Source organism: Glycine max, chromosome 8, assembly GCF_000004515.6.
Source record: "Glycine max cultivar Williams 82 chromosome 8, Glycine_max_v4.0, whole genome shotgun sequence".
Lineage (NCBI taxonomy): Eukaryota > Viridiplantae > Streptophyta > Magnoliopsida > Fabales > Fabaceae > Glycine > Glycine max.
Genome location: NC_038244.2, coordinates 20,905,025 through 20,921,635, shown reverse-complemented (window position 1 = coordinate 20,921,635; position 16,611 = coordinate 20,905,025). Strand labels below are relative to the sequence as shown.

The window sequence follows — 16,611 nt, the reverse complement described above, 5'->3', positions numbered from 1 at the left end:
GATTGGCAACTAGGATAAACAAGGAACCCACACCTAGGCCGGTTGTAATGTCTGAGTCATATGGACAATAGTTTGTACATGCACTATCTTTATTTAACGAGGCCTCTCATATATACAAGAACTAATTGTTACACTTGAGTAAACCCATTTCAACACTGCAAAAATTTGTTTCCAATTTTGACTTATCCCGTCACACCCTGCTATGCAAGGAAACAATACAGCAGATCCAAGGAGAAAATGTTGAACTAGTAGCTAATAGTGTGTTTGGACAATGAAACTGATTCTAGAACATGTTTTATGTATGAACAAAATGTTAATCCATACTTTGTTTCCCTCAAATCATAAATAAATGAAATAATGCATGCTTGAATTGTTGAATACATTGCAACTAATGAATTAAAATTCAAATTTACGTTAGATTTCCCCCCTATCTACTGTGTTGTCAGAGTCAGACAACAATCATAAACTTATACTAATAAGAACCTTTTCTAGAAGTACAATTCGGGATCTAATCATGAGGGAACACTGAAGGTACAAGTTGGACAAACTGCCAAATCTCTTAAAATGGAAATAATGCTCCCACATTCACGAGACTAGAGAGATCAAGGTTATCTTGACATATGTAATGCAAGCTATACTCATGTCATGGAACTGCTCCCGGTACCTTGCCACATAAAGAAAAAAAATAACATAAAAAATAAAAAAGCACATACCTTCCAAACACTTACACAAATGCTTATTTCATAAAATAAATCTAAATAAACTATAAATAAGTTATTTCAAACAGAGGCCAAGTCTTTTTTAAGTTTATTAATTTAGTGTTTTTAGTAGACTTCTTTATGATAGAAGATGAAGTAAAAATAGGAATAGAATAAAAGGTCGTTTGAATGATGGAGTTAAGTAAGTGGTAGATAGCAATAAGTAAAACTATAGTTCTCTACATAAAATAACAAGAATCAAAGTAAATGGGCTAGTTTGTTTCAATTTTTTATAAAAAAAAATAGTTTAAAAAAAGTAATTATTTTAAAAACATTTTTGTAATAAATAAATAAATAGGATTTTCTTCTTACAGAAAGTATAAAAAAATTACTTTCAAAAAAATAATTTAGACAAACACATCATAAAATAAAAAAAATACTTATTAAAAATGATGTACAACAAATAACAATAACGAATAATTAATACTAATAATTAAGTAAATTTTGCACTGTTATTTTCGGTACTCATGAATATCAAACAACACAACCAAAAATAGCTTGTGTTGTGCATCTGCACCCAACAACAGATAGAACTAAAGCTTGTGCTGTAACTCAAGAACTTGTTCCATGTTGTTCTAATTGTACTCTCACCTGAAGTGAATCAAATGCAAACTAAATGGACTGGCCCTTCATAAGAGTTTGCATGCCAACCTTTTTCGCAACCTGACTCCAATTACCATATTAGGCCTTGCACTGTTTCTGCATTTTCTATCCCTAGGACAGTAGAAATACCATGTCTTTCTCTCCTGTGGTGGCCAACTCTACACACATAATAATCATAAATCTATTAGATAACTAAAGTCATTAAAGACCTATAAAAAATAGCAAAACAATATATATAGAGAAAGAAGTTAATTAAGTTTAGTGTAATATGAACTAAGAGAAAGGTATGTGTCTTAATTGGAAGATCCCAAGTGTCAAATTTGTAGATATCAACCTGCTTGGTCCATGCCAGATGACCCGGTTACTTTCATGCTTAAAAATTTTACAACTTGTATATCCAAATGTTGAATTAATTTGGGTGTCATATATATTGGATAGGAAATGCCAAGTGTCAACAACAATATTTTTGAGTATATTGAGAACCTGTTTGTACTTGTTTCATACTTTCATTTAGGCCCGCTATCATTTAAGCATGTTTTATGTTATTTTGTCATGAATATTCCATTTACATGTTTCAGGTTTGTCAAAAGAGAGCATCTCACTGATGTTGCTGAAGTGTTTAGGGTACTTAATGCTGAGAAGAAATATCGGATAGAAAAACTTGCTTTATAGTTAACAGTTCTCATTGTTACTATCTTTAGGTTTGTCACACCCTTACAATAGAACATGGTTATGTAGTGTGTTATTGATTAACATTGTATCTATTTCGTTTTGCTAATTAACACCTTCCATTAGGATTCTTGCTACAACAATATTCTACAATTCCAGGTTTCATGAATTAGACATTCGGTCAAATCCTTTAGAGTGTGTTTGGATAGGATAATTTAACTAGGTAATGTATTTTTTATAGGAAATTAAATTCTTTTTTATTAAAAGTAACAGTTTGGATATTTAGTAAAAGGAATTCAAAATTTAAAAATTTTAAAAGAGATTTTAGTTAATTGAAAAAATAGAATTTCAAATGTTATCTTCAAGAGAGTGAATTTCAAATTATCGAAAGCAAGTTTCTTAGACTCTGACGACTACTGTCGCCGTAGACGGTAAGATATGCATTCTCGCCATTGACGGCGACGGCATGCGCGGGATTCTCGCTGAAAAAGCCCTCACCTACCTGGAAGTCGCGCTGAAGAAGAAATCTGGTGACCAGAACGCCACCATCGCAGACTACTTTGACGTGGTTGTCGACGCCAGAGTCGACGACATCTTCACGGTGATGCTCTTCTCCATCAAAGTCCTCGCAAACCTATAAGAGAATAACCACCGTGATTTCCTTCTGCCGCTGCATCCTAACTTTGATGATCTCCACCTGCACCGGTACGCCTCCTTCCTCCACCAGCGTCGCCCTGGCCTCCGGTACCACCACCAGCACGCTCACCACGTACGTCGACTTGTCCACCATATTCGACTCGAAGTCCGCCATCAGCTCCACTAGCACCTTCATGATTCCCGCCTTCACTGTCCTGATCCTGTTCTCCTTCACCTTGCACACTGAGTACAGCGTCATCGATGCGTCCTTCTTTGCGCGGAACCCCCCACTCTCCAGGAGGCTCACCAGCAGTGGAATCGCGTCGGACCGCCCAATCGCCGCCTTGCTCTCCTCCACCTGCGAGAGTCTTAGCAGCGCACACACTGTGTTCTCCTTCGCCGTCGAGATTCCCGCGCGCACATGCGATGCTATTCTTCACGAGGCTTCGACTTTTAATAAAGAAATCCAAACACAAAATTTAAAAAATAAAGAAATTTAAATTGGAGCATTTGAAATTCTAAGAATTTAAAATTCTTTAAATTGTCTCATCCAAACACACTCTTAGGGTTCTAGGATAATTTTGTAATCCTCCCGAAAAATGCAATCTATATCGTTCTTTAGTATAGTATTTATGTCATTAGGAAAAATAACTTCAACAATTATTTACTTCCCTTTGGAAAAATATCTTCTACAGTTTTGGTTCACCAAATTCTTTTTATATGATTAAATTGAAAATATCATACTTAAATTTCATGGGAGTGCCATCCTTTTTTATGATTATCATCATTCCAATTGTAGTTTTATGTTTTGGAAAATAAGTTATGATATCCTGGTTTGTTCTTGCTTCTTTTCTACCTAATAAAATGGCTTTTCGCAGTTGGAAGAGCATCATTCAGCTTCATCTTTATTGTTGTACATTTGATTCTCATTCAAGAATCAACCAATTTCCATTGTTAGTTAATGAATTCCATGTCATGAACCAAGAAACAAAATATGAGAATTTAGAGAGAGAGACACAAAAGTACTAAATTAATAAAGACAAAGAATATTGTCCGTGTAGTCAATTTCAGCTATATGTGTTCCCCTTAATGTTTCATCCAACTTGATAGCTTCTCCATGATCATCCAATTACTAGTCACCCCTTGCTACAATTGTCACCTACAAACTCTTTTCTAGGCATTGGTTCATTAGAATAGACAGTTGGCCAAATTATAAGAAACTGAAACCAGAGAACCATTTTGTTGTCCTAGCTGATCAAGGCTAATTGTACCTTCTATGCTGCTTTTTGCTATGTAACCAAGTGAATTTTCCCCTAAAAAACAAAGTAGTTCTAACCAACTGAATTTTGTCGAAAAAACATTGCTTTATATTAAGTTTTTTTGTTGTCACCACCCAAGGAAGAATAACATTTGCTCATGAATATAAATAAAATAATGAATAAGTAATAGCCAACATTAGTGGACCACTTACATGTATCCAAGCTAAAGGAAAAAGTGATAAGCTTTCTGTTAGAATCCATTAATTGTAGATATTAGCTATGATTTGAATTTAAATTGTAATTGATCCAAATCCATGTATATTTTCTCCTTTTTTATTTTGTGATTCGATTATGATATTTTGTCCTTAATAATCATGAAAAGATGGTAGAGAGGATTATGTATTTATTCATTGTTTCATATCAATGAAAGCTGCCAGATATCATTTTTTTAACATGATATCAGAGCCAACTCCAATTAACTCTCTTCTTTAAAAATTGGAGATTAGCTTCTGAGTATGAAAATGAAGAATAGGTCAAATGAATCAGATTTTGCTCCACATATGCAGGATCTATCTTCAATCCTTACACCTGAGCGTCTTGATGGTACAAGTTATCCTGAATGGCACCAAAATGGAAAAAATGTGAAGTCTCCCAAGGACAACTCCACCACCGCTACTGGATTTGTTGGTACATTTCAACCAATTTGTGGTTTTTCTGTTACTACTAAGGGTAATAATTGGATAATTGATACAAGTGCAGCAAACCATATGACTTGTGATAGAAATATGTTTACACAATTTTCCTCTAATAGTTTTGTTTCAGTCATTATAAACACTAATGGTGCTTCTTCCCCAGTTATGGGTAGTCGTACAGTATCCATTTCTCCCTTGTTATCTATTTCTAATGTGCTTTTTTGTTCCTTCTCTCAATTGCAATTTTCTCTCTGTTAATCAATTAACCTAGTCCCATAACTGTGTTTTCTTGTTCTTTCCCACATATTGTACTCTACAGAATATACATACGAAGAAGAAGATTAGCCGTGGTAAAAGAAGTGAAGGATTATACTATCTTGAAGGTAATTCTCACAAAATGACTTGTACAAGAATGACTTGATTATGCGATGGTTGGTGACATTTGTGGATGATTGTACAAGAATGACTTGGTTATACCTTATTAAACGCAAAAGTGATGTGTGTAAGGTTTTTCAATTTTTTCACAAAATGATAAGCACATAATTTAATACTCCAATAAAGATAGTCAGGTCTGACAATGGAGGGAAATACTACAAAAATGAGCTGACAAATTTTATGAAATATGTTGGTATTCTTCATTAAACATCATGTCCTAATTCCCCTCAGCAAAATGGAGTAGCCGAGAGAAAAAAATAAACATCTTTTGGAGGTTACTAGATCACTATTGATTGGCGATAATATTCCTTCTTACTTATGGGGTGAAGCTTTAAGCTCTGCCGTTTATCTTATTAGCAGAGTTCCCTCAAGTGTGTTAAACTTTAAGAGACCTCTTGATGCCCTTTCTCATCATTTCACCCTTAATTTTGCCAATCATTTACTACCTCATATTTTTGGTTGTGTCATATATGTGTATTTACATCCTCACTAGTGAACAAAATTAGAATCTAAAGCAATGAAATGTGTTTTTGTGGGAATCAACACCACTCAAAAAGGATATAAGGCCTATCATCAATCTACAAAAAGATTTTTTGTATCAATGGATGTTACATTTCATGAGCATGAATTGTTTTTTCCCTTGAAAACACTTCATTCTTCACCTCAAAGGGAGGGGTGATTTGGAGGTGCAGAATCATGATAGACTTGACAAAGATATCAAGTTATTTAATGTTATGCCAACAAATGATGGAATTCAAGATAATGGAGATGAGAACATGGAGGATCAAATTCAGAATAATGTAAATAAGAATATGGTCGAAGATGATAGTATAATCTCTCCTTCAACCTCAAATCCACTGTTGATCCAATCCGAAAATAATTTTGTAGAGGTATCATGTGAAACTCTTACTCCTTTTCATTATGTTTTTTATACACAAAACTATGTTTTCACTGATATACAATGCAATGTCTCTTCTACCCCAAATTCTGACCCTATAGTGAGCCCTTAAACTCTTCCACCTCGTACTAATAGAGGACAACCCCAAATTAAGTATGAACACATTCTTAATTGTAAAGTCAAATACCCCATAAACAATTATGTGTCATCTGAAAGGTTGTCCAAGTCATATGTCAATTTTGTATCTCAATTATCTATTGCCTTTACTCCTAGTAGTTTGCAAGAAGCTCTAGCAGATTCTAGGTGGATCCAGGCAATGAAAACAGAAATGGAAGCATTGGATAAAAATGATACTTAGGAACTTGTAACCTTACCAGATGGAAAGAGTACAATTGGTTGTAAATGGATGTTTACGGTCAAACATAAAGCTGATGGAAGTGTGGAGAGATATAAAGCAAGGCTAGTTGCAAAGGGTTACACTCAATCCTTTGGGGTTGATTACCAAGAAACCTTTGCACCAGTTGCAAAGCTCAATACAGTGAATGTGTTATTATCACTAGCAGCAAATCAAGATTGACAACTTCTTCAATTCGATGTAAAAAAAATGTTTTTTTACATGGAGATTTAATGGAATAAGTTTATATGGATCCTCCTCTCGGTATACCAAAGTACTCAAATATTCCTTTGGTGTGTAAGCTTAAAAAGGCCTTATACGGATTGAAACAATCACCAAGAGCTTGGTTTGGAAGATTTACAAAGTCTATGAAGTTTTTCGGTTACACACAAAGCAATTCTGATCACACCTTATCTCTCAAGCATAATCAAGGTAAAGTCACTGCATTGATAATATATGTTGATGATATGATTGTGACTGGAAATGATCCTGATGAAATTTTAAGCTTACAAAGACATTTAGCTTCTGAATTTGACATGAAACAACTTGGAGATCTCAAATATTTTTTAGGGATCGAAGTTGCAAGGTCCTAGCATGGTATCTTTCTTTCTCAAAGAAAGAATGTTTTAGACTTGTTAGCTGAAACAGGAATGCTTGAGTGTAAAACAATTGATACTCCCATAGAACAAAACCACAAGAATTTTCATTGTGCTGATGCAACCAGTGCAGATAGAGGAAGATATCAAAGACTAGTGGGAAAGCTAATTTACTTGTCTCATACTAGACCAAACATAACATATGTAGTCAATGTCGTGAGACAATTTATGCATGACCCAAAAAAACCACATATGGATGTTGTTGAACGGATATTAAGGTACTTAAAATCTACACCAGGAAAAGGTTTGTTTTTCTCAAATCATGATAACCTCAAAGTTGAGGGTTATACGGATGCTGATTGGGCTGGGTCAACAGATGACAGAAGGTCTAATGTTGGCTACTTCACTTTTGTGGGAGGAAATCTAGTAACTTGGAGAAGTAAAAAGCAACAAATAGTTGCTAGATCAAGTGCTGAAGCAGAGTTTTGAGGGATGTCAGTTGGAATATGTGAACTGTTATGGATTAAAAGTCTCTTAAAGGATATTGGATATGAACAAAAGGTTGCAATGAAGCTTTACTGTGATAATAAATCAACCATAGAGATTGCTAACAACCCCGTCCAACATGATTATACAAAATATGTGAAAATTGACAGACATGTCATCGAAGAGAAGATTGAAGATGGTATTAATGTCTTTCCTTTTGTAAAATCAGAACAACAACTTGATGATATGCTGACCAAGGCAGTAGCATCCAAGGCCCTTAAGAATTCTCTTGACAAGTTGGGAATGTGTGACATTTATGCACCAACTTGAGAGGGAGTGTTAGAATCCATTAATTGTAGGGATTAGCTACAATTTGAATTTATATTGTAATTTATCCAAATCTCTGTATATTTTCTCCTTTTTTATTTTATGATTCTGTTATGATATTTTGTCCTCAATAATCATGAAAAGATGGTAGAGATGATCATGTATTTATTCACTGTTTGATATCAACGAAAGCTACCAGATACCATTTTCTTAACACTTTCTTGAACTTCAAATATTTCTTGTTTGTTCAATGTTTGACACTGGATATTAAAATCCAATTAGATGCACAATTGCTGAATGAAAAAATAACATCAGACGTTAAAAAAAAACATCAATGAACCATGAGAGCCTTGCAATCCTTTGAATCTCCTAAATCCCATGAGTACTTGATAATGTGGTAGTTCTATTAATACAAGTAAACTTGAAAATTCAGCTCCAAAAAATGCTTCTAAGCTTTGGTCTTGGATTTAAGGTCTTGTCCTGGATACAAACTCCTTTGTTTCAGATGGATGAAGGAGAGAAAAAACAGAAAAAAATCTGAATTATTTTTTTGTTTTTTTTTTTTTTTTTTTTGCGTTTTAAGGTACACTTGAGAAGCAAGCATGACCATTTGGAAAATTTAACAAATCCTGAAATAACACAGCAAAGGTCTCATACTCTCTTAGCCTTTTTCCCTCTCAAGCTACCTTTTTTTTCCTCTCCTTTCCTCCTCTTTATTTTGTTTTAAATTAATGGTTCTGAATTTCTTTCAAATCCACATAATGGAAGGTTAATTTTTGTTGTTGACAAAGTGGTGGAACTGATCTGAAAATGTAATAATGTGTTTTAATGAATTGATATTTGCATGTTCTGAATTTCATTTTCATTTACCCTTTTGTTTTTTTTTTTTTTTTTGTTCCATTAATGGAACTCCAAGTTCACATATCTGTGAGGTGTGGGAGAACAACTAACACAGGCTTTGTTTCTTTTCCCTTTCTATGCTCCTGACATAGATTTGATTGGCAACCTCAATAAAATTTCTACTATCAAGTCATGAGAGAAAGTGGGGTTCATTTTCTCCTTACATTGAGTGGCATATAGAGAGAAAGGAGATGCCATATATATTAACTACTTAGCTTTTAAGGAAGATTAGGAGGTAACTTTGGTCTTTGACCTTTGGTGTGAGAGTTAACTTGCTAGTTTGTGAAACCATATTTTGGTTAGTAGCAAGAGGCAATTTCATATGACAGCTTAGGAGTTATGCCTTTTGGTTGTTTGGGATGGATAGTTTTAGATTTACACCTCTCTTTTTTTTACACCGTTGTTAGAATTTGATAAAAATAATAAGAAGAAGAAGAACTTAAGAAGATAGAAAGAAATTAATATTTAAAGAAAATTTATTTAAAAATACCCGGAAAGATTAAAAAAAATCATAAGAACTTATCATACAAAAAATCTGAGGGAGAAAATAAAAGGGATCAAAAACTTGAAATTTCAAAACAAAAAAAGATGAATTGAAAAACAACGAATGATGTACACCATAAAGAAACAAGATAAAGAGAATAAAAAATTAAATAATCTAGCAGAAAGAAAAGAGCACATAAAGAGTTGGAAGAAAAATATATAAACTCAAAAGTTGAAAAGATAAAAACATTATGAACTAAAAATTGCAATACAGTTACGGAGAACAAACTCACTACAAAAGAGCACCAGGGCGACACAGACGCAAAGCAGACATAACTGCAACAACCTAATACCTGATCAAACCCATTGCACATCCATAATTAAAAAATAAGTTTGAATACAGCTAGAGAGAAATGCTAACTAAACACTTTCTAACACATTTTATTATTAACTAAAATTTATTATAAATTATAAAATTTTCTGAATTTCATTTTATATTTAGTGAATCTCTCTCAAGTTATGTATTTTTAAATAAATTTTAACAAATAATAGATTGTGTCATAAAGAATAGATTAGAAAAAATCAGATAAAAAGAAGGGTGCTGCATGCTAACATTTTTTTATTGAGATTATGGATTTTCTTTTATTTAATTATTAATTTGATTTTCAAATTATTTTAAATTATTTAATTTGATCCTCAAATTGTTAATAGATTTAATTTGATCTTCAAATTTGTAAGAGATAAATCAATTTCATCTTTTCCATCAAATTGGAGATGGCAGTGTTATGGTAAAAAATTGGTGGTTTCATTTGCAAACACTATTTTTTTTTCTTTTACAAAGAGAGACATCATGTGTGTTAATGGGAGGGAGTTAAAAACTAAGAAAAATAAAAGAAAAAAATATATAATAACAGTTTTTAGTTGCCCTTATTTGCAAATGAAATCCTTAGAATTTTATTTTAAAGTCGTCACATGTTCAGACTGACAAATTCGTCCCTCCCGTGTTACATAGACTATCTTGTCAAAATCGTGCGTTCTAATCTTTTCGTCATGTCTTAGGTTTTTCTTCTTCGTTAACTTGATTTAGCGTTCTAATCTTTTCTTCATTTTTCCTTCTAACTCGACATCTCATTGCTGGAGACATACTTTCTAGACTGCTAGGTTTACTTTTATTTGGAATTTATCAATGTTTTTTCTTCTGTGTACAGTGTTAATTGATGTAATTGAAACTTTATTTATTTTTTTGTTGTATGAGGTAGGAGCCAAAATTGTAAGAAATCGTTGTTGATTTCATTATCTGAAAGCCTTTGAACCTATTTAAATTGAGAGAGAGGAAAAAGCCATAAAAAAAACTTCGCAAATGTATTTCCCATTTTTAAATCAGCAAGTTCAGCACTTCAGCTTACAGATTTGTTAATCCAAAATTTGCAATATATTCATTTTTGGTTGCTAATTGTTTTTCAATCTCTGTTTTCCACCTGAACACCCTGTATCTGGAAAGAAAATTTTTGGATAGATTTTATATACTGAAGGAGCAGAATCTTTTCAAGGATTAAATAGGAGTCTTGTATTAGAATTTTATGATGGATCTTGCAAGAGTTAATTGTTGCTTGTCCTTTTGTATGCTTAAGCTCTAAATTCTGTATCTATTTCGTTGTTCATTTTACTCTTGCATTAACATGGAAGTTTGTGAGGATGAGGATAGCCAAAAGCAAGAACATTTTTATGCAAAAAAAATCAGTTTTTTTGTTTTTTTTTTTTTTTTGTTTTCCTTTCATGGTGATAGGAAAGAATTTTATTTGAGCCCTTAACTTTTCTAACAAATAAATTCTCATTAAATGTGGAGAAATGAGATTATGTCCTTCAATATTAGGTATAGTGTTGGGGGGAGAGGACTGTTGAGTTAGTTTTAAAATCTTTTTTTTTTTGAAAAAATCATTTCATATGTTTTTAGCATTCAAGTCAGGGACTCTCTTCAACATTAATCCTGCACAAATGTTGTAGATTTGTGAAACTAGTGTTGACTTAAAAAAGTTCAAATTTTTTCCTTCTAATCTGCCCAATTCTTCCTTTGGAATTTTGAAAGAAGGAGGGGTAATTGTTTTGTGAATTGAAAAATATTTGGTTTGCTTTGGTGCATTCTAATAGAATGGAACATTTTGAAAATTTTGAATTTTCCAACCTTAATTGCATTAAGAGGGAATTGTGTTAACTATATTCATATGGTCCTCACTTCTGTGTTTTTTCCTTTCAAAATCTTTCTCAATTTATCAAACAGAAAAATCTCTTATTATAGGAATTTTATTTGGAAAGTACATATACTAATTTTTGTATGCATTTCAATGTGCTGCTAATCATGAATTATTATGAGTTCTCTTCCATGTGGAAATTATGTTTTATTAGTAAAGTGTTTATGTTGAGTCCTGCTTTTGAAAGGTCTTGATAATTTATTTTTCATATCTTCTATTTTATTTTTCTTGGAATTCTTAAGATTTTGGATCCTTCATTGCAGTGTATGATCAATAATATATTCAATTTTTTATTGCAACTTGGAACTAGCAATGGCATCTGAAGAAGTTCTGAAGGCTGTTTTCCCTTTCCTGGACAGTGTTGATCTTGCTTCTTGCATGGGTGTTTGTACGCAGTGGAAAGACATAGCTAGCGATGATTTCTTTTGGAAATGTCTGTGTGCCAAGAGATGGCCTTCAATCTGCAAGCGACCCAATCCTTCAACTTTAACATACTACAACTTGTACAAAACCTTTCATAAACGCCAGCATCACAGAACTCTTCTCCCTCTGAGAATTTCTTTTGATGATTTGGAGTTCTTCATTGACATTTGGGCTGAAAACACATTACTCTTCTCGGAAGTGGTGCCTGGCTCTGTCCTTCAAGCAGGTTTTAAAATTCCAGCATCTGGAGGTTGCAACGTGCTCAAATTTCAATTGGAAGGTTCTAAATACAAGATGACTTTTCCTGTGGAACATAGGTTCACTATCCCTTCAGGACAAAACCAGAATGTTAGTGTCTCTGTGATGGTTGGGAGAAAGGATTCAAATAAGGTTGCTCGCATAGTAACCAAGTCCACGGTTGATTGCATTGTAGTAACCAAGTCCATGTTTGGTTACATCGATCGTTCATTACATAGAGCCATGGGTTTTGATTACCTAGACATATCCCCTTGCTACCCTTTTGTGTCTCGCATCCGTGCATGGATCTCTTTGCTATTCATGGAAGATAAAAATGAAGATCTCATGGATGTATTTGCGATCCAAATGAATTTCTGTGATGTGGCAAATTCTAAGGAAGAAGTCTTGTGGCTGTTGGACATGCTTGACTGGAAGTAAATGTTCAAACAGAGTGTGATGCCCCATCATTACAACAAAAGTAACTGGACATTGTAATTTTATGTTAACTTGTTTGTTGATATGGGGTGCATTACAAAGTTTACAATCTTATTATCAGCATCTATAAGTTGCGTAATTTGGTGTTAATATCTCGTGTGTTTTGAGTATGTAAATACTCGTGTAATATATTATCAATAAATGCCTTTGTTTAAGCTTGTACACCAGCGCGTTATAGTGTGATTTCTGTCGGCGCACAGAGGATTGGGCTACCTTTGATCTGTGAAGTATACTAATGTTGAAGATAGCATACTTGGGGTAATTATAGTATAGTCTCCATGATGCATGTGATAAATTATGATTAGATAAGTATATAAATTTTCTATGTTATTAGTTTATAATACTTTTTTCTCTTTATGCTAATCTTTTCACTTATTACATATATATTTTTTTTTTTAAAATTTAGGGGAGAATAGATATTTTTATCTTTGACTTTTGACTCATTTTATAAATTAATTTTTATTTTTTTGAAATATAAAAAATAGTCTCTATTTTTTTATAAGTTTTGTAAAATAATCATTATCATTAAATTTAAAAATAATGCGGTTAATGAGGTGCATGGCTGTCGTTAATAAAGTGCATGACTGATAATTTTAGTATCACATGAACGATAGTGACAAATTGTTTTAAATTGTGACAAGTTGACCGAATTTATTTCTTTCTCCCTTTTGTCTTTCCACCTTCACTAGAAGCTCCTTTATCTGATTCTAAGAGGAGTTAGGGGGGCAAATTGAAAACGCATTCAATTACAACAAACACGTTTTTTTTTTTTCTCACAAGCCACTGAAAAATTTTGCTCCTTTTGCCCCTAAACTTTAATAGAGGTCGTTGTTTATCGCAATTCTTCACCCCAATGGAAGGTACTGTGTTTTCCTCTTCAGCTTTGGCTTTATCAAAGATTTGGGTCTTTGATTTTGTGGTTGATTTTTCTCAGATTACTTCAATTTCCATGCTTTTAAATTGATTATTGGAACCCATAATATGGATTGTTTGTGTTATGTCGTGGTAATGGTGGGTATGGCTCCAAGGTCTTCAATTTGGGGTATTTGGGGTCTGAAAAAGTGAGTCAAACTGAAGGGTACCGATGAGGTTTGATATCTTAGATAATGTACAATACTATCTAAATTTTGATTTATTTGGCTTTTCACTTCCCTAATTTTTTTAACTGCACAATACTCACTCTTGGGATTGTAGCTCCCTTCTGTCTTGTGTCTTCTTGCATATATTACTGGAATTATTTTTTCCATTCCAACACAAAAGACATGTACTAAACTTCCTGCATTTCTGTTGGTGTTTAGAATCAAGTGAATTGCAATAAGAAGAAAATAAAGTCTCCAATGAGAAAAATAAGAAAAGAAAGCTGAAAACACCAGCCCAGCTTAAAGCCTTGGAGGATTTTTATAATGGTAAGAAGACTTTTTTTTTGTAAATGGGTGTTAATGCATTTTGCAAAGTGGTAATTTTTGAGAAATTTCCTTGTTTTACCTTTGTTAACAGAGCACGAATACCCCACAGAGGAAATGAAATTAGTACTTGCTGAGGAGTTAGGATTGACAGAAAAGCAAATATCTGGATGGTTTTGCCATAGAAGGTTAGAAGATTGGTAAAAGATGAAGTCGTTGCTAATGGGAGACAAGATCGTTCAAGTGGTGTCATCCAAGATCGTGACAGTGGACTTGGGCAAGATTCATGCGGAAGTAGTAAGCATGCTGATCATAGGTATCCGGATCCGAAGGAGGTTGAGAGCCATGGCCTCTACAATATGAGACAATTTGTTACATTAGGTGGTCTATGTGACACTAAAATTATCAATAATATACCTCATTAATGCATTCCTTTCCAATTTAACGGCAAAGATTATTTTATAAAATTTATACAAAGATAGAGACTATTTTTTACATTTCAAAAATATAGAGATTAATTTACAAAATGGGTCAAAAGTCAAGAACCAAAATGTCTATTTACTTGAAAATTTAAACTAATTTGTCAGATTAACATATTCATAATTTATTAATTAAGCTAATTGAAATTAATATATGTAGTATTATATTAACGGCTAAAACAATGATAAAAAATGACTAAAATATAATTTTGTCTTCTTATTTTTTAAATTCATAATTTTAATTTTCGTATTTTTTAATTGAGATATTTTATCTTTTATTTTTAAAAAATTTATGATTTTAATCTTCATTTTTTAATTGAAATATTTTATCTCCTATTTTTAAAAAATTGTAATTTTAATATATTTTTTTAATTTTAGACTTGATTATCTATATTTTTAAGAAAATTTAATAAATTAATTTTTTTACAAATTAAATTATTTTTAAAAAATGATCATTTTGATAATAAATAAACTCATGTTAATCCTTCTCTCTTCAACCTCACTTAGGTTTTTTTTACCATTCTAGATACTCTCTCTCGCCTCAAAACTCCCAATCTATACCCCTTTCAAATTTTTTTCCCAAAATGCATCTTGAACTTCCCTTCACGGAAGTCGGGTTTGGCCACGCCGACTTCCCTGCTTGATCTTTTTTTATATAAATTAAAATATTATAAAATATAAATATTATACTATATAAAATTATTTTTAATTGGTTTTAAAATTACTTAATTATTAAATTGATTTTTTAAGGGTTGATTAAATTAATTTTGTTATTAAGAAAATGATATTATTAAATTTAATTATTTTTGTTATATTATTTAATTTATTTAAGATATTTTTTGGATGAATATTTGTTTTAAATTCTAAATTTTGTATAATAATATATTTATTTTAGTAAAAAATTTAAAATTTTTAATATAATTATTTTGCTAAATATAATTAGTTTGTTTATGTGACACCCTCTACCCCTCACATATATACTAATAAGGAATAAAAAATTCAAATATTAATTAAAAGTATTTTTAAAACATTTTTTTTTACAAGTCTTTCAAAGGGGAAAAAGGTTCACATTCATTTTCTTTTACATCATATTCAAACTTGTCCAAATAAATAATAAAGTATTCTCGACACAACAAGGTCCTCTAAGCTTCATACAATTAATATAGAACCTATATCCTAATGTCACATCCTATCAGAGCGTTGTGTTCCCGTGTCCTCTAGCATGAGATTCTTCATAGTCATCCACCTATTTTCTGCTCCCCCGAACACAAGTTTAAGATCATCACAAGATCCAAACACAACCACACACAGGGAGTGAGTTATCACATTCATAGCTAATAGAGAAACAAGACAATTAAATATACATGTTATATAAATGAGATACCACTTGTTTAAACATAGCTCACGTAACTTCACCACTTCGTCATTCAAAATTCACTTTTCAATCATCAATCACATTACACAAGAATCTCACACTCTGATCAAGATATAGTAACACATCAATTAGCAAGCATATGCAACAGTTATGCTAAGACTCAATCCTATATGCAATGTGGTACCATGTCAGTGAAAAACCACCCTGGGGCGCTTAGGAGTACATAACAAGACACACCACACAATGAGTTTGTCAGGTCACTCTCACTAAGTAAGATCATAGGGAGACCAGTCAGGGTCACGATGTTTTGCGAGAATGCTCCAACCATATGAGATCAGCATAGGCTTAAAGGAGCACTCAAACCCGGTGACCCCCAAGGCCTACACTCCGAAGAGTCCGTCAGGGCCTCTCCCTCCTGATTCAGGTCTAACCCCTAAAATAATTTTTGCATGCAGACACTGCTCATGAATTATACAATACACACGACCTTACACTCGTGTTTTAAACACGTTCAACACAATTGCGCTACGATTTAACACTGGTTCCTAAATAGGAAACCTACATTTTCTCTTTAACATTGCGCATCAACGCTTTTCTCAAGATAACACTGGTCGGGTTATTGTACAATTCATAGCTTACAACACAAGTAATTTCACATCAAGTGTTAACTACACACTTATCCACAACTAGAACTCATTCACAATTTCACATCTCATAGTGTGACAATCCACCATCACATGTTTACACGTATCTCACAAATTAACACATGTTCAACTTTACACTTATACTCAATCTCAATAACAATATTATAATC

General features: G+C 32.6%; 1 protein-coding gene and 1 long non-coding RNA gene across 10 annotated transcripts; both read left to right on the top strand.

The window, feature by feature from the left end:
• Positions 1-9,901: 9,901 nt before the first annotated feature.
• On the top strand, positions 9,902-12,702 carry LOC100815109 (F-box protein At5g39250). Of its 9 annotated transcripts, none has more exons than XM_041018388.1 (2): positions 9,902-9,924; positions 11,649-12,702. In XM_041018388.1, the coding sequence occupies exon 2, from the start codon at positions 11,698-11,700 to the stop codon at positions 12,481-12,483; it is 786 nt and encodes a 261-aa protein (XP_040874322.1). In that variant the 5' UTR covers positions 9,902-9,924; positions 11,649-11,697; the 3' UTR covers positions 12,484-12,702. The 9 variants fall into 9 exon arrangements, with proteins under 9 accessions (XP_040874322.1, XP_014634058.1, XP_003531848.1 ...); XM_014778572.3 differs by lacking the exon at positions 9,902-9,924 and adding an exon at positions 10,007-10,195 and having other exon boundaries at positions 11,745-12,702; XM_003531800.4 differs by lacking the exon at positions 9,902-9,924 and adding an exon at positions 10,008-10,195 and having other exon boundaries at positions 11,696-12,702.
• A 467-nt stretch (positions 12,703-13,169) lies between these two features.
• On the top strand, positions 13,170-14,421 carry LOC106799647 (uncharacterized). Its single transcript, XR_001389336.3, has 3 exons — positions 13,170-13,400; positions 13,839-13,946; positions 14,038-14,421. It is a non-coding gene; the product is annotated as an uncharacterized lncRNA (long non-coding RNA).
• Positions 14,422-16,611: the final 2,190 nt, after the last annotated feature.